At 40.9% G+C, this 22642-nt stretch overlaps 1 protein-coding gene across 1 annotated transcript in view; it reads right to left on the bottom strand.

The window, feature by feature from the left end:
* CLASP1 (cytoplasmic linker associated protein 1) overlaps positions 1-22642 on the bottom strand; it is a 168242-nt gene that overhangs the window by 81006 nt on the left and 64594 nt on the right. The window contains exons 9-16 of the mRNA XM_064434988.1: positions 8241-8393; positions 7217-7290; positions 6411-6503; positions 4928-5073; positions 4068-4203; positions 3285-3355; positions 2262-2321; positions 1474-1551 (exon numbers count right to left, since the gene is read on the bottom strand). Of these exons, the coding sequence (XP_064291058.1) occupies positions 1474-1551; positions 2262-2321; positions 3285-3355; positions 4068-4203; positions 4928-5073; positions 6411-6503; positions 7217-7290; positions 8241-8393 (811 nt within the window). The remainder of the gene's footprint in view (positions 1-1473; positions 1552-2261; positions 2322-3284; positions 3356-4067; positions 4204-4927; positions 5074-6410; positions 6504-7216; positions 7291-8240; positions 8394-22642) is intronic.

The following is a 22642-nucleotide window of genomic DNA, read 5'->3' on the forward strand; positions in this document are numbered from 1 at the left end:
CTACTTCAAAAACCTGCCAAAGGCAGAACACACATAAATGGGCCTGATTCAGGAAAGCACCAGCTGCTGTTTTCTTCCTGAACTTTAACCAACAGGTCTACAAGAATGCTGCAAAGAAACATCTCTGTACTGAGCTGAGGCTGCTGCCTGTCTGTTTGGGGGAAAAAAAAAAAAAAAGGAACCAAACCAAAAGAGATGCTCACGTGCACTTCAAATCAGTGCCATGATGAAAACAAAAGAGCATTTTCAGATGAGGGAAGAATTCCTCAATGGTCCAAAACTCCTGGCTGATGGCTAAACACCATTCACTCTTGAGGCACAAAGGAGATGAAGACTCTTAGTACTTTTCAAGGGGCATCTAATGGGCAGTTCAGAAGTAAGATCATTAGCTCGAATGAATCAAGAATTGTTTGTGTGTGACAGCCAGTCCTCAGAGAAGCCACATGCAGTCTCACATCACAAGAAGAAAACAAATTTCTTTCTCACAATCAGCCACACTACTATTTAATAAACATGGGAAGAGAGAATTAAGCATGCTCTCTGAAGTCCCATGCCATTCTCCTTGCTGTCTATTCAGCTTAACTAGTCACCTGCTGTGAGGTCTCAGTGACTACTGCAATTTTCAGTGATGGACATGCTGCCTTTCAAAAGGATTTAAGCATCCTACTGCGAAATACCACTACTTAAAACACAGCATTCAGATTAATAAAATTTATGATTCATTTGTTTTCATGTTTTACACTATCCTCTTTCTGCAGAAAAATGTTCCTGTAGTGTTCTGTTCAGAAAAGCATCATCCTGGTACACAGCATACTACCCTAAGTATGATCATATTAATGGAAATGCCTAAGATCTTCAAAAGAATAAAATTAATTGCAAATATTAAAACTTCCTATAGACACAATTTTTTTTCAATGTCATAAAATACTACCTTAATTTAGAATATCATTTAGCAGTGTACTAGCACAAGGACTTTTATTTCAAGAGTAGCAAACAACAATAGAATAGGCTACTTCAGTGGGATGGGACCTATAAGGGACATCTGGTCCAGCTGCCTGACCATTTCAGAGCTGACCAAAAGTTGAAGTCTGTTCTTAAGGACATTGTCCAAGTGCCCTGAAACAGGTTTGGGGCATTGACCACCTCTCTAGGAACCCTGTTGCAGTGTTTGACCCCTCTCTTGGTAGAGAAATGCTTCCTGATGTCCAGCCAGAACTTCCCCTGTCAGAGCTTTAAAGTATTCCCACCTGTCTATCACCAGATTGCAGGAAGAAAGGATCAGCACTCACTGTTTCCCCTCCTCAGGGAACTGTACAGAATGGTCACCCCTCAGCCTCTCTTTTTTCCACCAACTGGGAAGTCAGGAGAATGTATCTTGACTGGATTTTTGTCTCAACCATGCAACATCACTGACTTACAACACAGGGGCAAAGAAGAGTAGGAAGAAGAGACACCAACAACAGCTTCACTTACTTTCTTGCCTCTATCCTGGCTTCAGAGTCTGCATCATGAATTCCCTTCTTTATTGTTTCAGCCAACACTGATATGTGTCTGAAATATGAAAGAAAATATTATCCAGCAGTTTAGACAGATGTGCCACAGTTATAAACAAATGGCTAATTTGATTTTGCCTTGGTTTCTGAGAACAGTTCACCACATCCTTTAATTTCCATCAAGGAGCTTTTGTGCTCTTTATTTATTTATTCTTACAAGTCAGTTTTATTTCATCCACACTGCTGTCTAGGAAACAGCAAGCAGCATCCTTCACAGACCTTTACTTAGCTATTTACTTTACTTAGCAAACAGCCTGGATTCAAGAACAGTCTCCCAAGCCCTAAATAGTCTTGTGCAGTCTAGGGCTAAAGAATTGTGTCCCAGTCTCTCCTTGCACAATTACTTCAACTGGTCACTAGTCTGAAGCAATGTAGAAGTCTCAGAAGCTCCTGATAAGACATGCAGCAGACCTTTTTTACAAAAAAAATTCTCAAATGAAAGTTATGAGTTCAGAGATTTGCTCAGCCAGGTTTTCCAAGGCTGGCATAGGAGACATACTCACCAAACTCTGACAGAACTACAGAACAAACAGTGTGTGTGCATACATGCTTCTTTGGGGTGGCAAAACATCTCTACTACAGCTACCCAATATAATCTTCTCTCCTAAATGATCCTTTCTCCAGAATGATCCAGGAAATTACCTCCTTCTCTGTAAAATCTCCCCAAATAAGTAAGAGAGAACACACCCAGTTGTACTCAGAGCTTACCTTTCTAAGGAGTGTGTTTGCCACTCCTGCAACAGCAAGTCTAAAAATTCAAAGCAGCGCCTGAGAGGAGAGAGGAGAAGAAATGTTGAGTTCAAGTTAATTGGGGCACATTGGCTTTGCCATACCTGACTCTGAACAACAACCATCTTTGCTTAGGAAGCATTTTGGGACATCAAAATTCAGTGCTGACCTCAACAAAAATATCAACAGCTCAAAAAAACCATTAATAAACAGTCAGAAGTATTAATTGGAGGCAGCTTGCTATAGAGAAGCCTGAAGAGAGGGATTGCCATAAAACAATCTTGGAAGCTTCCTTTTTCATTAAACAAGATACAGGCCCAGAAGATCGATACTGATACTCTGTACCTGTTAGTCCAGGCTTCACACAGAAACTTCACAGTTAGCCTCATGTGGGGACAGACCTTCCAACTTTAATCTCCCTTTCTCACTTCAAGAACCTTAAGGCACAAATGTGCTGAAATGTTTTCAATGTTTGTCACCAAATACAGCTACGACAAAGCCCTTCCTTTTGTCTAACTCAAAGAGAGCCAGTTAAAGTATGCGGAGGAGGCAAGAGTCCCCAAGTGAGGTAGTGGACTGAAGCACTCAGATTATAGTTGCAGAAAGGACCATTAGACCATTCAGTCCAACTTCCCTTCCAGATGATGCTTTCATGTAAATTTGATTTACTGGCTCAAAGAAAACAAGTCACTGTAACAACCAGCAGTGGGGAATAGGAACGTGTCTGTAAAAATGCCAAAATAATAAGTTGTTACAACAACATGTAAAGACAATTAGTTTAAAAACCATTTCTCCTTGTGGAAAAATGCATTTTGCTCTCTGCAGTGATGCAGTTTATGAAAGATAGCTGATTTGAATTTGAAGTCAAATCATAGAGAAGAAAGATTCATGTTAAAAAAAGTGTGTTTTCAACCCTTTTCACAAATAACAACAAATACATTCACATTTTCAGAAAGCATCTATTTACTAGGAAAAAACAGTAAATGCCTACTAAATTCTCACCTTCTAACTGCAACAGACTTGGAGGTACAATTACTGGTTATGATGGGTATTAACCGAGGGATGTGCGTGTGCTGGAAGCAAACAAACAAGAACAGGAAGAAATCTTTACACAACAATTCCACAGAATGAAAGACCATCTTCAGCCACCTGAGCTCAGTACTCAGATCCTTATTGCTGCTCAATACTTAAAAACAGAACTGCACACTAACAGATATAGGCGAATTTTTAATATCAAAAATATTTTACAATTTATCAGCTAAAATACCTTTAACAAATACTTGATTTTCTTCTATAATGACACTCTCTAGTGAGTCAAGTAGCTGAAGTCACTGCAGGAGGATCTAAACTGCCAATGGTCACAATTTTAGAGACATTAGGCTATCTACAGCTTACCCAATGAATCACTAAGCAGAAGTCACCACTGTGAACTAATACTTTTGAGAAACACGGACTGTCTGTGGGGTATTTTAGAGCACAATTAAGAGGATGAGCCTGTGCTGCAAGGCTGGTCTAAAATAGTTTCAAAGAACAATGTTTGCTCAGCTCTTAGAGAGATGGAAATATCTTGCCCTGCAAAAAGAAACATTTCCCCTACTATTTTGGCAGAGCTTAAAAAGCATCATCTGCACAAGGCTGCAGAACATCTGAGACAGCCAAGCCCAGCACTATCAGAAAAGTAGATTAGGCATTAATCTTATTTTTATTGCAGCAGCATTCATATTTCATCAGAAACACTGCAGTGTTCAGAAATTATAACAGTGTTCTCTCTTGATGTATACTTACTCGAATGATTAATCTAACTGCTACAACACCAGAAGTGGCCATGACTTTGGCACTATTTGGAATTAGATTAAAAATTGTTGGCATGATGGCTTCTGCCCCATGGTCAAACTTGTTTCCCAGAACTGATGACAAATGTCTGAAAAACAGAATGAAGTCATGCTGGTAAGTGAGCTGAAGATAAAGCAAGTCAGACTTGTACAGAACATGTGACATAAGCACATCTGACATCTCAATCTTTGCAACTGTCACCTCCTCTCCAACTCCAAAGGACAGATAACACCATGTTTCAAAAAACAGTTCCTTTCCTTTCATTTCCAACTTGTGTCCTGTATTCATCTGAGAAACAGTAAGGTCAGCATAAAAAAAAAGTAACAAGCACAGCTAAAAATTTTATTATCAAACAAATGGGATCAAGGTGATAGAATATTTCATGTTAGTTTATATTACAACTTCTCTGAAGCTCCTTATTAAAAAAAAATGTCAGAAACACTGCAGCACACTTTTTCTTGAAAAAAAAAAGTAGACCATCAGAAATAAAAACTAGCTCAATCCAAACCAGAACAAAACATAAACATTTCCATCTTTAGTGTTCAATGCTTCCCTACTTGTGCACGAAGGCATGGCTTGCTCATTCATTCTGTGCAGCCCACATCAGCAAAGTTTAGTGCTCAGGAACACGGCTTAGCAGAATTACAATTAGTGGCCTACATGATGGAGTTTGAAACAGATGCAGAAAAATCATGTTCTAGCTTTAACTCTGTAGCACGAGCAGCACAAGCTGCATCCTGACTGTGTTTTAACCAATGCCTGTTCCTTTTCTTTTACATCACATTTCAAACACACATAGAAAATAAACTCACCCCAAGGTGATACAAGCCTCTCGTACAACTTGAGACCGCAGGTCTTTAGCAGATAATTTAAAAGCTCCATCCAAAAGTCTTAAGTGTTGGAAGAAGTTATCATATTCTGCAGCTCCAGCCAAAAGTAAGGAGCGGATCTTTTTCAACTGTTAGGAGTATAAAAGAAATCAGTGACTGTTAATGAGCAGCAAATATAAGGACAACTCAAGACCAATACCTGGTTCCAGGTTTCTTGCACAATTATTCATCTACATGTATTGAGGAAGTTAATTCTTGATGTCCAAGTAATTTTATTATTTCCTATCTTATATTAAACCCATGGTTAGTAAACATACTAGGTACAATAAGCTAAACATCCTTTCTAACTTACAGAAATCCAGAAGTGTTGCATACAGCTACTCAAATTGTATAATTAATAACCCAAACAATATTTTTTTTAAATCAAAAGGTATCTTAAACATTCTCCTTTGTTCCCCTATTTACAACAGCTTCTAACATTTAGGTAATCTCACAGCTGACTCTCATGTTAAAAAGATATCTAGACTTAAAGGGCATGGTTCACATTCAGGCTGGGTAATAATGACTTGTATCCAGAATGTGTCCATTTACTTCATTAAAACAGTTATCTGGCTCTAGCAGAAGTGGAACCTTGACCCCATCAAAATGGGAAATTTCCTATTAATATTACAGGGACCACCATCCCATCCTGCAGACAATCCTCTGACAGCTTCACAGGCCCTCCCATGCACCACTGCATCTGCACATGGGCTTGATTTCGTCTCCCTGTTACTCAGTACAGAAATAAAATTAAACAGAAGTAAGCTGAATCAGCCCAGTCTGCCACTCAGATCTGTAACACAGGGTTTGACAGACATGGCAAAGCTGCTACACCAGTGATGAAAGTCTGCTGTGTAGACAAGACTGTGCATCTATTTGTATCATGAAAACACAGCTCACCTCCGTAAACAGTATTTGGTCTTGACATGCATATAACATCCAATTTTCCACTTCCACACTTCCCACAGACATATTTATTTATTCAAAACTTAAGTGTGTAGATTCTTGCTAAATTATTTTACACCTCCCTTTTGCAGAAGTATAAATAAGTTCTCTGTAAGCAAAGTAATTTTCTCCCTTATCAGGTAGGTTTTAAGATATTCTGAGTAAGACTTGACATTTTGATTTTAGCACCTGCTAGCAAATTTCTAGCTTTGAACCTGGATTTACTGCACAACTTCCAGTTCAACCTGATGCTGTCTCAACAGACTTTTGTATACCAAATAGAAATTTCTCTCACAAATGTGGCTTAAATTCAGTCTCACAAGGAAACGTTTTCCTCAAGTTTGGGGGAACATAACAAGTGCTCACCACTGAAACTACATTCCAGCCTTAGTCTGATGTTTTCTCAGTACCCTCAGTGGGATTAAGCTCAGTGTACAAAAAGCTTATATTAATAGAGATCCTATCTAAATTCACTACTTACCGCAGAAACTCTCTGTTCCCAGTCATGTTTATCATCTGATAGTATCTCTCTGATCTTGTTTATGGATTCCTCAAGATCCCGGCTGGAATAAATCTACAAATTGAAATACAGAGCAGCACTGTAATGCAGGATTTACTCCATAAAATCAGATCCCTTCCCAACTACATTCTTATGTCCTTTGCACCTCAATGCTTTTCCCAACTACATTCTTATGTCCTTTGCACCTCAATGCTTAAAGATCATGTGCTAGCCTTGGACACAACTGGCTTTGCACAATGCACAGAATTTACACCCATTGCCTGCAACCAAAAATTTAGAAACTATCACAAGATGATTAAAGGATCATATTGCATTATTTTACTATAGTGTCACAATTTTAAGCAGCATTCCTGCAGCTACTAGTGGCTATATTAGTCAAAACCTACAGAAGATAATGAGTGGACACATGTGCTGTTCAGCTGTCCCAAATATGAAGTTCCAGTGAAGGAGAGGGGGGAATACATGATGCATCTCAGCTATCCAGTTAAATCAGAAAACATGCATGGTCCAGTGGTCACAGACACAACAGCAGCAATCCCTGAGACACAAGTCACCTTTACTGCTTTCAGTTTCCACAGGGTTTCACATAAACTACTAGCACACTCCACCACCATTTAGAACTTGCCTCCCTTCAACTTCCAACCTGCTTCCCCCTTGAAGATTTGCCAACATCACAATGAAGCACAATTTGCCAGTGATTAGCATGAGATCCTATATCCACCTTCTGCTTTTTAGTACAGTGTGGTCTAACAGATAACTCTACTTACCTGGACTGTTGGGACATCTTCAAATGCCTTAATGAAGTCTTCTTCATCCACAGCACCTGCTCCCTCTTTGGCTGCTGACACACAAATGAAAAAGCCTTTTCAATCTTGTTATCAACAAGAGAATCAATTAAGAAACCATCAGCTATCAAGGCACTTAATCAGGAGAAAGTTCACTACCCATGCAGCCTGAGTGCTGCAGATGTAATGAAAGCAGAGGCAGGGAAATTCAATGCCAGGCACTGGTGAGACATTCATGGCATCCTTCAACTCATAGGCACACAGGGCACATTAGGGAAGTCATTACAGTAGTCTCTCAATAGTTAGGGGACACAGTCTGAAAGATGAAAGGGAATACTTACTTTAATTATATGGGAGACTTTATTTTAAAGGATTTAATCCTATCTATAATAGATGAAGGTGGAGATCTGACAGGTGCACAAACAGACGAACGATAAGGAAGATAAACAGTCTATGGAATACTAATCAGATTACAGACTGCCTGATATAGGGAACTTTCTCCCTTTCCCTAGGACACATATAGAATTAGAGCTACATGTAGAATAATTGCTAACATTCAGAATGACTGATCAGTATTCTTTTTGCACCTTCATTACCAGAAATGCCCAAAGGTCTTAAAAGAAAGCCAGTGTGTCAGGTTTAGACTGCAAGGGCTGAAGTGTGGCTATACAGCTTCTGTAGCTGTAAGCAGCCTCAGTTCAGATAGAGTTGGAACTACAAAGGCAAAATCTACACACTGGAGCATCAACTGATTTACTCATAGCCCTCAGTGCACAACCACACAGGTGCAACCTCTCACAAAATGCAAAATAAATTATGGGGATGTGGGGATTGCTTGGAGATTCATCCTGACTCTGGTTGTGGCATGCAGAGAACACAGACATAATGACTGCATAGGGAAACATTTGTTGCTAGATTCTGGGGCCAGTGGAAGTGCTTGCAAGAAGCTCAATATGAACACTGTAAACTTCACAGACACATCAATTTATACAGGCTATTGGCTTACTTGAAGACTTGGAGCCCAGGGGTGCAGAGCCAAGCCTGCGGGTAGTGCCCATCCCGACTCTGCGCGAGTTTGCAGGGGCCTTTGAAGATGTAGAGGAGCTGGCTGAGGAAGGTCTGTTCCCATCCACGGAGTCTTCATCATCAAAAATTTTATCTGCCAAAAAAACCACACTCAGATGTAAGACCAATGAAGCAAAGGGATGTCCCAAGGAACATGCCCCTGTTATGGGCTACATTTTCCAGCCTGCTCTGCCAGCTCCCATCTCAGCAGTGTCCTCATGCTAAAATCCAGTTAGTCACGGAATACCACCAGCTCACTGAACCCACCCCTTCACTACTGCAGCCACTGTGTTATAAACCCTTTCAATGAATGCATTCAGATAAACAGAGTGAACTGCAAATCCACAGCAAAAAGATGCAAGCCCAGATAATACTTGGGGTGTTGACAGTCTGCAGCTCTCACATTTATGTTTCCAAGAGCACTTTTGACATGGACTGTAGTGGAACTAAGACCACAAGCAAATCCAAGATCCAGCAGCAACTGCCTGCACCAGACCAAGGATAAACAGTCACCCAGGAAAGTTCACATGGCAACACCCACGTTGTTGATGAACCACAGACCACACACCCATCTGGAGCTACTTTAACTCTTTAAATTAACACCAAGGATTCTTCACAAGGAAATACAAAGTTTCCTCAATTTCATAAAAAAATAATTATAAGGTGCATTAAACCTTTCAGAACCTTCTGTGTACATCCAACTTCAGCCTCTACCACCAAATGTGAACATAAATTAACTAAAAATGAATTACAGCCTCTTTGATTCTCAGTCAAGGTTACTTCAATTCCAAAGGAGTGCTTATATTGCAGTTTTACACAGATTAGCTAATTTACTTGAAAAAACAGTCTTGGGTTGAAAGGTGACAAAGCAGTTGGCAGCTGATATAGATGGAACACGTAATTATTGAGGCCAGAAAGCCAGCTCAGCCCCCATCACTCAGCCTCTCCACAGGAACACTTCATTCAAGATTTGAGATCAGCTTCATGCCCGTCCCTCTCCAGCAGCCCAAGGTACACACTCACTCTCCACCAGATTACCAACATTTCCTTCACAATTTTCACTTGGCAAAAAGTCAAGCAGGTGCTTTAATCCATCCCTGCTCAGGAAAGCATCTGGGAACTTCTAGTAACAAATACAGGCTCCTAGCGAGACACTAATGAGTGAAATTCAATACAGGCTGGGCTTTCTGAAGGTAAAAAAATAACTTGATAACAGTATAGGCATATTTTAAGGGAGGCAAAAGAACAGGAAGAAAAGCCTGTTTTGTTCTCAGCTCAACCACCTTCAGTTTTCTCTGCCCTAAGTGGCACTGGCTTATTAACAGCTGGACACAGGAGAACTGTCACAGATCATCTAAAAATCTACACAGCCCATTTGTGATATGCAGCAGTGCACATAATGCCATACTCCAATCACAACTCAATACTGACATGGCAGGTACACAAAAACATCCAAAAGGTGAAAAAAAGGTGGACAAGGACATCTCTTCATTTTGATGTTTAAGATGTCTTGAAATATGGGAAAGGGCTAGGGGAAAAAAGCAACTCTAAAGGGAAGGGGTAAAATAATAACTGGTACTTGTACTGCTGTTCAGGAAAAAGTGAACAAGGCAAAAGTGAAGAGAAGAACTTTAACTTAGATAAATTTCAGGTCACACAGCTAAAGAGAATATAAACCACAATTAGGATGTGGGCTGTCTCTTTAACACAGTGCCTGAAGGCAGCCATGGAGACCGTGCTATCTCCCTGTTGACACCAGTCTTGTTCTGACATATGTAATTCAAAACTAATTTGAAAAGAGCTCAGGGAACAATCATGAGAATGATTAAAGGATTAGAAAATATGTTTTTAATTCAATTAAATGAAAATTCTCTGCAAGAGATTGTTTAGTCTAGCCAGATTCCTAATAAGTTGCTTGATTATATTCTGTGTTAACACAGCTACTGAGGATTTATTAACACAGTTTTCCAATGTGATTTATTAATATTGTTTCTCACCTAATAGAAAACTATACAACAAGGCAACTGGCTAGAGATTAAAAACAAATTAAATTCTGAGTTGCCTTTTTTTTCTTCTCTTTCCCCCTGCTCCCCCCTCCATTTTTTGCAATTAATCACAGGTCTGACCCTCTGTGAGGTTAGGAGGTGCATCACTCAGTGAATTCTACCACAGGCAGTTCTTAAAAAAGTAAAACTGAAATTTTTTTTCCCCAAAAGATATAGTCTAGTTCAAACAGGAATTATTTCAAAAATACTGCTTGGTGTGAGTTGCACCAAGGTCAGGGCAGATCAAAATAGGCTTTAAAATGTGTAATCTCTGAAGCCTCTAGGATGAGGTTTAAGTGATTCAGAAAGACTGGGACAGCTATTCAAACCCAAAACTTCTAAGCAAAACTTGTTCCAGGTGCAATTATTTCAAAAGCTCCTATATAAATATTTAGCAAACTATTATTTGACATATGTGTATTAACAGCCAGGAGAAAGTCAGTCATATTTGAAACAAAAGGCACTTTTATTAGCTCATAGCCTCTTTCATCAGGTAATAAAATTCTCCATCAGCTGCATTTCAGGCTACCTAGATGCAGCCTAGTTAACTCATTTCCTCTTCTATATGCATTTTCAAAGCCTCAGCCCTCTGACGGGAGAAGAGGGTGTGGTTTCCTATCTCATATAATAAATCAAAATTTAAAAAGTCCACATATCAAAAGCATTGCACTCCTGTAGCATTTTAGCAACTAAATAGATTAAAATTTCTTTCTTAAACAGGCTTTTCTGAGCATTAGCAAAAAAACAACACTCCAAAAATCAAACAAGCCCACCCACAGTTCTGGGGGTGACTGGATTACAATCACATCTTCCTGCTCATTAAGTCTGTAAACTAAGCACTACATATTTATCAAATCAGAATACCCCTTCAATAACCCAACAGCATTTTCTCATCTGAGCAGTGCAGAATGACAGCACCACATTCAGAACTGCACATCAAGTCTGCCAGCAGCACGTGTGCAGAACAGAAAGAGAAACAAAGAACAGAAAGGAACCTGGACATGGGAGTACAGAAAAGAACGGAAAACCAAGCTACTATACGTTATTGTTATAAAACCCTTTTTTTTCTTTGCCATCCATTGATTCCTGCTCATAATAATAATTTGAACTGGATTCATATTTTTCAACATATCTGCAAATGGCAAATTCAGCATGGGTGTAACTCTCAGGACACCAGCTGAGGTGCACTGAAGCGGAATCGGTGCCACATTAACATTAAATAACCTCTGATGTTCTCCCATCACAAGACACCCCCAGTGCTCATTTATAAGGACCTTACAGTCCTCTCTGTCCAAGACATGCCCTTATAATAGAGGCCTTTGTCTGCTCGCCACTCTGCTGTCTCAGAGACAGGGAGAAGACAATCTGCTCTACATTTTTCAATTCCTTTATATTATTTAAGAAGAAGAGAAAATTGCTTACAAGTGCATATCCTTCTGCAAATAAGCTTCCTCAACATTCCTTCATATTTTCCATAGCGTGCCCAGATGTAAGAGTGCTTCACGGCGCGCCGCGGCTTTCAGTCCGGAACATAATCAATCATTGCCCCTCGGATTCATTAAGCATGCTGTCTTCACACGTGGATTTAAACAGCCATGGCCTCTGTCCTCTCTCTATGGCTGCAGATCTGCACAATTCTTATTATCAACACCCATTTCAGCCCAGGAAACTTCGGTTCACTTCTGGGGAGGAAATTCCCTACTAGCGAGGGGAAGCCAGGACAAATAATCCGGGATGAAGATGAGCTGAGTGTGCCTGGCTCGGCTGGCTTGCACTAGGAACCAGCCTGACTTTATCCCCTGGGAAGCGCTAACAGGAGCATCTCAACAGCTGTCATCATTTGTCCATGACGAATAAATTTAGTCATTATTCATTTTAAAACGTAACCCCTTCAGGTCTGGGCAAGGTGAAAAGTGGGGAGAAGAGGCTGCTATTCAGGAACCATGGTAAACAAGGGCCAGCACTTCCCTTGCCTGCATCACCAGCCTGGGACCTTTTAAAGCAGAGTCTCAAATGTCCTTTCCAAGAAAAAAGATGTTTTCTGGCTCTTAGAAACTTTAGATGTCAGATTCAAATCTTTTAGTTATTTGTTTGTAAGCTTTCGAGAAGACAGCTACTCTGTAGTGATGACAGACTGGGAAGAGAGCTTTCCATCAGATCTGTTCCTAACAAAGATGACCCACTATGGTCTCCAGAATCAACTTTGTAAAGGACTAAACTTGTCCTGGGCCCACTGTGCCCACTCATCATCTGTTCCATTTCCAAGCATCAGAGCAGCTGAAACAGGCAGGATGGGTACCTCTTGCATGAATCACCTGTAACACTCTCAGGAATCCCTCTTTTGGGTGCAGATGGAAGTGGATGTCAGCAGAGGAACATGCCTCCCCCACCATTCCTATGGCATGCTCCACCAGAAGCAGACAGGTAGCTGCTAAAGCTGACATATATTACAGCACTTCCAAATTCCATGCTCAACCCCTACTAGGCGGGCAAAGCCCAGCTCCCTGAAGATCTGAGAGCCCTTTACAAGCCAAGAACACACCAGCAAAACTACCGATGCCAAAGGAAACAGGGCGTGCTCCTCTTTACTCCTTTCTGCCAGGCACAAGTCCATGAGCACTGGACCATATTTTTGAGACAGACACCCCTTTGACATCTCAGCTCATGCCCTTCCCCCAGGGCAGCATCTGGTAGCCCCAACTCCAGCTGTGACTTCTGCTGTCACCCCCTGTTGGGTGTCCAAGCGAAACAGCTTCAGCTGAGCTCAGAACCTCTTCCCATTAGCACACATGAAACCCATGCATGGCTTAGCTGCAAGCCTGTCCAACTCCAACATAGGTGTTGTAGTTTATAAACCCACTAAAGATAAAGGAACATGCATCCTCAGCAGGATTAAGTGTTTAAAAACAAAGGAGTGGCAGCTACAGGCAGAAGTCCATGGGCACAGCACATCTTTAAGGTTTCCTGCTTGGCCATCTCCCAGTGTCCCAGCTGCTCTCCCTGGCCCCAGATACAGCTCCTCCTTCCCACCCTCCACACCAGGCAGTGTTCTGTGCCTTAAAAAGCCACCCACTTGGCCTCAGTGACCCTGGTCAGTCCTGCCAATGCCATCTGCCCTCTCTCTCCCACCACATCCAGTTACCTCAGTCGACCCAGTCACCAGCTCCAGTCCCAGCCCACCCCTGCTGCTGCTTTCTGGCACTATGTGCTGAACCACCTCATCTCCTTCACAACTGGCTTTGAAGTGGGGTCCCAAAGACCTGACTTCAGCATGAACTGCTCCAGGGGCTGAACAAGGACATGCATATCACCCAGTACCTTGGCTTTTTTTCTCTTATCTCACATGTATCACCCTATTTAAACTACAATCCACATCGTTATAGGTGGGAATTTTTCTGAATAAGGTTTGAACAATGCAAATCTAATTGATGTGTTTGTGGCCATAATAAATACAATAAACACGGCTGCCATCAGCCACAGGTAAGGTGGTGCTTAGAGACCCAGCCAAGAATGTCAGGCCAGGCAGGTGCAAAATACTTTTTGCTTTAATAATTCTTAAAACACCATATGCTTTTCTTTAATCCCAAATGCTTCAGTTTTCCCACCTTAGCAAGGAAAGGCATCATCTTGGCTGCTGCCTCATTCTGTCTAATCACTACCTAATGAATCTAATAGGTCTTCAACTTTCCCATCACAAAGGAAAAGAAAAATACTCAAAGAAGTAGCACCTGGAATTGTCTTCTGCTCCAAACACACTGTATTTATATATGCTGTTGTTCTAATACACATACTGCTTAGACCCAGGCACCCAACTACAGCAACTTCAGAGTATTCATGCCTGCCATCCCTCTGTAAGGAGAACATTTAGGCACAGAAATAATTTTAAAAGGACATTCCTGTTAGTGAGGAACCTTATATTTATTAAATCTATACCAGTATGATAAAATTAACTTTACCAAACTGGTATGAGGATATCATTGTACACTTGTACCTGACCACATCCAACGCCAGACCAGGCAGACACAATAAGCATATGGAAAGTATATTCCAACTTCCACCTGCAAGAATAAGCAATAGCCCAGGCAACATTCAAAATCTGCTCTCAGGGACTGGCCTGGTACGTCAAACAAAATCATCCTGCACAAGACTGATCTGAAATCATGCAACTTATGATGATTTAAATTACTTTTCTGAGGGACATTAAAATTTTCAATCCTGGAATCAGATTAATCCAATTTAAGATGTAGCCATGACTGATGGCTGTGGGCATGACTGAGGAGTTTTAAAGACTTGAAAACAAGAGACAAATAAAAATTATTTAATGAGCCTGTTTACTTCAAAACGGAACTTTTTAAACCATAATGTTGACAGTATTAATGCCATCTTGTCAACAAGTCACAGCATGCCTCCTCTAATAGCATCTATGAGCATTAGCACAACTAAGAACAGAGCAAACAAAAGTTTTAAGAAACTTCTGTTCATAAAACTAACACACCTGGAAATTGGAGTTTTTAAGAGTTAGTGAAACTGTCACATAGCCAGTTTTCAGCCATGTGAAAGTTTCCATTTGCTTTAAGTAGATTTAGAAAAGAGGTGGTACAAATGCTGCATTCCTACAAGCTTTATTAAATTAAATATCAATAGCAGACAACATGATCACTATGATACTTAGTGAAAGAGTACCAGCTCAAACAACCAAAATAATTCACAAAAGCATCAAAAACTGGAATAAATTAATTAAGAGCTAAGATTTATAAGTTTCACCAATTACTTTACTATGGTTCATACAGACACCGAAACAAGAATCAAACACCCATGTGTGAGGAGCTGCACAGACACAGCCTTTACCCCACAATGATTTTTTAAAAATTAAGTAACTGAGAGAAAGACACAGACATGTACATAAGGCAAAATCAAAGTGGAGAAGAGACAGTGATAAGCATTTACTTTCCTCAAAGTAATCCTTGGAAATACAATATTCCCACAGTGCTTTTCCAGCCAGCCACAGCCTTCCCCCAGACCTCAAGAGCACCAGGAAATCCACAGTGCATACCTTGGGAAAACACACCCACCCCAAAAGCCCAGACATTTACATAAAGTTTCAATTTAAAGAGCAAAAGCAGCTTCTCCCTGCCCTGCACTTACCCCTGTGGTTTCCCAGAGCTTGGTCATTATGCCTTGTGGGACACCCACCCTCCACTCCCTGCCAGGCTGTCCACACACCTCCCCAGCCCTCACAAACACCCCAGCTATTTCAGAGCCTGTAACAGGCTCCACACCAGGGTGTTGCTTCTGTGTTTCACTGCCGTGCTGCCCCAGTTCTGCTCTGGACCCTTGAAAATACCCTTTAAATTGCACCGCCTTATTACTCCCTCCTCACTGTGCTCTCATTAGCATAATCTTCAGAGATAAAAGAGACAAAGTGGGTCCCTGAGCCCTAGAGATACCAATCAGTGAGAAAGGCTGTTGATGCAGGATGGCTCAGGGAGATCTTTTAGAGTCAGAAAACATCTTTTGACAGAACTACTGGAATGAGCCTTGTCGCAGCATCCTGTCACACCCGAACTGCAGATAAAGCACACTAGTTCCCAATTCAATATTAATCCTCTGTGCTGCACTGCAGTGGCAATGTTAAGATTTTGCCTCAGCCTTACTGAAGTTTAATTATTTATGCAAATAATTATATAAAAGAAAGTGAATTCTTTTGCCTTCATTCACAAGACAGAAAAATTCCATGCTGCAAAGGCACAGGAACTCCCTCGGGCGCCACTTCCATATGCACATATAGCAGGGATGTGTCAGGTCAAAGAGCAATCAATGAACCTTTCTCCTCCTTGCTCTCACCTCCATCTCTGCATTTGCTGGAAAACTTAATGGCAACAGCCTGGACTCTCTGTGTTTGCAGCAAACAAATGTCAGGATTCAGGCAGCAAAGTGGGCATCAGCATCACCCAGCTGCTGGTCATCCACACTGCAGCCAGCACCCCAGGCAACAGCCTCCTTTGCCAGGTCTGTGTTCAGCTCTGCACAGTATTCACTTTTAAAATTATATAAACTTAACTAAAAGGTGGAGCCTTTCAACGAGAGCAAGAAGTATTTGTTGTTATTTTAATGTGTGAGTAAACTGCAACTGACCTGAGGTGCATTCGCAAGGGTGTAAAGACTCCAGGGCATTGCCAGAACCTAGATTAAGCTCCATTCCTGAACAGTTTTTTATACTGATCCCTTTCTCTTCCTCCTACTAAAGATGCAAGTAGTGCCACAAATGTTTTCTTATTTTCCCATTATTATCTTCAAAACTGCTCTACGCATATTCAAAAAGTGACATTTGCAAATGGCTTGAGAAAAGTAGAAATAACATCATATATTAGAATGAACATATTATAAATAAAAATTTTAATTTAGTTGTTCTTACAGGTTGCTTGAAGCTTAGCCACACCTGAAACTGAGGTCTTTATTTCCCAGGGTTGGCACTACAGGAAAACAGCAACCAAGATTAAACCAAGCTCCCAGGGAGACACCTGCTGGCAGCAGCCTGGGGCTTATTTGCCAAAACCTGAAGGAACAAGGAGATACTTGTGGAATCAAGAGGTGATATTTTATCTTACCTGGACTGCCTATACCCTATGAAACTTAATTAGCAGGCACAGCAACAATCTGAAGCCTTCCAATGAACAGTGTTTTTCACCAGTGAATGGCAGGAGCCCCTTGAGCAGACAGGGCAGGTGACTCCAGCCCCACAGCCAGGCCCAGATTTCCAGCTATTTGCACCATCTGCTGCCATGACATCACAGGGGAGGCACTTCCAGCCTGCACTCCCCAGCTGGCATTCCCTGCACAGATCCTTCTGCCTCCTCGGGTAATTATGACCAGTGCAGCTCACCTCGGTTCTGACTGCCCCAACACCATCATTGTCAACACAAGAAAACTGCACTTCTAGTGTTAGCACTTCTCACTTCTTGAAGGGATACTCATTCCGAACACACAGAACACCGAGGTGTAAAGCACTGACAACAAGCACACAGAGTTGTTTTTGGAAGGAAAGAGCATCCTGACGTTTTTAGGACAAAGAGCTGTTACAAAAAAAGGCAAAGGCATCTTACTGCCTCCAGTTACACAGAGGGGGACAGAAATGCTGCAGATCCCACTTCCAGCCACCACAGAACATCCTGCAAAGCCTGCTAATGCACACAAGTCCTGCAGAAGAAAGCCTTCAGAGATATCTACCAGGAGATAAAGATGTCAAGCTGCAGCCTTGTTTCCTTTTGGGTTAATGCTCAGAGGATGGCTGGGTCGGTGAAGTTAAGCCAGTAAGCTGTGCTGGAGGGACCTAGGGAAGCTGCAGAACCAGCCCTTTCCAGTACCTTCATTTATGTTTATTTACAATCACTAACAGGGACATGTTGCCCAGCACCTCCTGTGAGATGGTGGGGCATCCTAAACTTTCCAAGCAGCCACCTCTGAGCCAAGAAACAAAATAGGTGCAGTTATCCCAAAACAACAAGGGAAGAAACAAGGCTGTCAGCCTACAGCCTATACAGCCACAGAAAACAGGACCCTTCTGTCCCAAGGCATTCTATCTGTCTGATTAAAGGCTAATGCAAGAACATGGGTACTCCACTGGCAAAAACTGTAGAGGGTTACACACATCACACATCAGTGACTCCCATCCAGAATGCCTGGCCTGATGCATAATTAATATACTTTAATTAGATGACCATTTAAAATACTGTCAAATGCTCAGTGGGCAATAATCATGAGATAAGAATGTCTTAGACTGAAGGTGGTTGAGACATAGTAAAAACCACAGGGAAAACTATGGAACAACTCCCCACCCTACATGCCTTTTGAGAAAGATTTTCAACTAGTGAAACAGGCATGACCAGCATTATAACCAGGAATTTCTACCATAAATAAATGCTTCATCTTTATAAAGATGCATATTACACAGACTGTGAAGACACATATACAAGAAAAGTGTACAGACAAGTTTTGTTTATTTAAAAATAATTCAAAGTTGAATTTTATGATCCAGGATATGCTCTATAGCCAGAAATATTACCTAACAGTGGTCTGAGATGCCTCTGAGCTCCTGCAACAAGGGCTACTGAGTTAAAGAGTTGGCTCTGTGATCCCCAGAGCACCCACTGCAGCTGCTAGCAAAGGAAAGGGATGGGGAACCAGACTTGATGCTGACGCTTCTCTGGAGTATTCAGCAGCACCGCCTGCCTGCCACAGCACTCTCCTGATGAACTAAAATGCACAAGTTTCTGCCCACTCCTAACTAATAAAAGCAGGACTTAGGAACATTCTGTCTCCCCACCACTCCAGTACAGATCGCTGAGAGCAGGCAGAGCCTTTGAGAAGCTGCAAGCACACAGGATCTTACAAACCATGCTTCAGCACAGCACACCAGGGCCAATGTTTGCAGCCCATGCCAGCTTTTGCAATTACTACATGGGCACATTCAACTACAACCAGAGCTTAGAGCAGCAGCTCCTTAGAGCTGGGGAGAAATACCCATTCCCCATTCACATCACACTCATTTTGGCTAATGCTGGCAGAGGGAAGCAATTGTTTCCTGACAATCAAGCCTATTTGGTTTTTATCCCTAGTGTCTTAAAGAGAATAAACACAGTAAATGAAAAGCCAGCATTTCACTTTTCTCAGGATCATTGTAGAAAATCTTATTATAATCACTCAAGACCAGTGACTCCAAAGGTAGCACTGAAAATGTCTGGGATTTTTTTAGGATGCAAAAGCAAAACTACTAAGTAATATGAGGCAGATTTTACTTTTAGTGAAAAAATGCTTGTTCAGTAATTTTGTATGTAACTTAAAATACTACTCTGCACAGATTTGTGAATTATCTAGATAGGATTAATTCCACTTCTTTGACACAGTGGAAACAAAGGCCAAGTACACATGAGGAAGCTGACTGCAGGTGGTGCAGAAAAATCAGAATTAGAGCACATGCCAGAAGTATGTATCAGAGTATAGGATTTTCTTTATTTAATCACCATCACATTAGGCTAAATTCTAATCCAAAAGCATGCAGAACTTCACAGAATTTTTTTTAAAGTCGCTGTTATCTCAGATTTTTTCTGTATGGTTTCAAGTAAGCATGGAGAGGTTTTAGTATATCAACTAGGAGCCTATTTGACAGATACTTCAGTATGGTTTCCACATGGCTGGGTAACATAAACAATTCAAACTGATATTTAATATAGCTTCAAATAAATATAAACACAGTCTGAATGCCTGATTTACCAGTGGAAAGCTCCAATTCCTGAGATATATCCATTTCTTGGGCCTTTTTCACCTGTCCTTCAAAGCCTCAATTTAAGAAAACTATGGGCTTAAGGAAAAAAAGTCATGGGAGAAAAGCACCAAAACAAAAAATGTGTCACAATTTATAAAATATTAACAGTCATCAGGGTTCCTGTTTTCCTGAAGCTTGTTTCATCCACTCCCCAACACCTTTAAAACGAAAGGTAGATCTATGCTCCTTCATCTACATTCCTGCCCATGAAGAATCATCATTAGGTACAGCAAATAGAGCAGTCACACTCAGAGGGAGAAAAGCAGACAAAAAGGTAGATCGAAGACATTGCTGAAACTTTCCTTCCTTTTGTCATTAATTACTTCAGCCTACTAAATTTGGTATTCATATTTCAGAGGAAACATGAATCCCCGAGCAAGCAGGGGAACTTTAATGTGCTACAAAGAAAAAAGCATCTTTCTCAAAGTGCTTGCAATATAAATAATTCAGTCATAGCACAGACAAAAATAATTACTATTATTTGACCTTATTATTAGACTTTATAAAAAAATAAGCACAAATATTCCCCTCCTTCTCTTTTAAAAGAAAAAGGGCAGTTAAAAAATGCAGGTAGTTGTGTCCTAATCAGTCGAAGATATTCCTGCCCAGCCCATTTTTATTTGGCCTCAGTCAGCGCTGCTGCTCCCTTTCTCCCCATGGCTCAGCACCCTTTTTCAACCATCCTCAGGTCCCTGCACCTAGGTAAAACTTAAACCTGTTATCCAGCCATCCAAAACCATCTGCCATGACTGAAAGTTGGACTTAATTGATTCTGATACAGCTGGTCATCTGACTTCTTTAGTAACCATGCTGTTTTCTTCCCACATACTACATTCACGGTAGAAGACTTCCACAGCTGGTCTGTCCAAGAAGGAACAATGAAAAAAATCAGTTTTACCATATAAAGCCACTTACTGCATCAAATAACAATATGTCAGGATCAAGTAAGAAATTAAAATTGAAAAAATGTGTTTGGCAGACCAGTAAAATCTTGGTTCATCTGATCTCTACCAGTTTCTCTGCTGTATCTCCTGTACCACTTGAATCCAACTCTGAGACCACCTCACCCACAAGAAGAACTAAACAAAGGGACTAAGGGCAGACTAGTTTTGACCTTAATCTCTTCATTTTAATCAAGTCAAAACTTGGTTAGAGGTGGTGGAAGCTCTGAATAAACATTTACAAGCAAGCAGATTCCCTCTGGTTTAAGGGCAAAGTCTGTCAAGTGAAAACGAAGGATGGATTTGCCTCAGGTCTCAGACGCACGATCAAATTATTGCTGCTTAACAAGTTTTAAGACACCAGCTGAGCCAAAGTAACAGCCCTTGAGATGCTATTAAACTATGGCAAGTGTAAGGTAATTTAATTTAACTTAGCCCTAAAGAAAGAAAATTAGGCCAAGCAGAATCATTCACATTTACCTCAAAGAATACAAACACTAACCACAGCCCAGCTAAACATCTTACTCTGGATCTGCTCATTAAAGACTCCACAAAACAAACGCTGACCTAAACAGAATCGGAGACATTAAATACCAAAGGGGTTCCCATGCAAAAGCTGGGAATGCTGATTACAGAAAAAGCCTGGCACAGCCATGTTCCCCACTACTGGGGGAAAAAAAAAAAGTCAAAATCATTCATCTTTCCTTATCACTTCTCACAGGTGATTCTGCCAAGAGAAGCAGATGTGGAACAAGACTGAGACAAGGTGGTGAGCATGGCTGGTATAAGTCCTTCCTCATTCAGAAAAGTTACTGAAATCATTATCATCACAGGATACCAAAACCCAACTGATTTCCATCTATATACATTTCTGGTTTCAGACAGGCACATCCACTGCCTCCATGCATCACTTAAATAAGTCAACAAGTCAAAACTAAAAAGAAAACATCATTTTATTAATACAAAGAACCATTTTCAAGCAGCTTGAGAACTCTCTTTTCCCTGAGGCAAGTCTGGCTGGCACGGCGACTTTGTACATCTGTGACCCTGAAAGATCACTGCAATGATAATTCAAATGGACAAATTAGATAGCAGCTTCTTCCCTCTTGCACTGCTTTGTCTATGCTGTAGAGAGCTGTGTCCCTTCATATGTGACATTTACACTTTCCTCCTAAACTGCAAGCTGTAAAGTGTAGTCCTTGTAAAGGCTCAGCTCCCAGAAGCAAGCTGTCCCCTTTTCAGCAGGCTGCTTATGATATAAATGTAAAAGTCATCAGAAGAACCAGACTCCACCACACTGTGCTTCTGCTTTCTTAAATTGTAAAGATGAGCATAAATATACATATTGAGATGAACAGTTCCTACATTTATTTCAATTCTAGGATATACAATTCACTCTAAAGCTTAAACTCAATAACCTTAAAACTTAAAAGGATTTTTACCACTTGCCTGAAACACTGATTACCCAATAGAGACAAAATCCAGGTAACCCGAGTTTAGTATGATATTTGATGTACACTGCCTGAGTTAAAGTCTGGGGAGAGGGAAATAGGCTGTGGAAATTACGGAGGAGAGGTAGAGAATAAATTTCTATGACACACAAGGAAGGACAGATAGTGAGTAGAGAAAGGAATGGAAAAATTCTTGTGAAACACATATGACAGGAATTCACACACTGTGTGCTTTGTGAGCCAGCCCAGGAACTGGTGCATATGCAACTTCTTACTTGTCAGATCAACTCATATCATGCTCAAAAAGCAAGAGTCAGGCATCCCTTTCAGTCCAGCAACTCAATTAAATACTTCCTAGTGACTGAAGCCATGATTCCTTATTCCCCATTACTATAGTGTCATTCCCCACAGTTTGATGCCAAAATCAAATATTACTAAAACAGTATCAGCCCAAGAAATAATTTACAAGTCTATTTCCCCACTAACAATCGCTTCTTGGATGATATTTTTTAAGATGCAGGACAAGGTCAAAGCCTAGCATAACTGTCTAGGGTGATTCAAGGATGACCAATTCAGACCTTCCT

This window comes from Passer domesticus, chromosome 10, assembly GCF_036417665.1.
Source record: "Passer domesticus isolate bPasDom1 chromosome 10, bPasDom1.hap1, whole genome shotgun sequence".
Lineage (NCBI taxonomy): Eukaryota > Metazoa > Chordata > Aves > Passeriformes > Passeridae > Passer > Passer domesticus.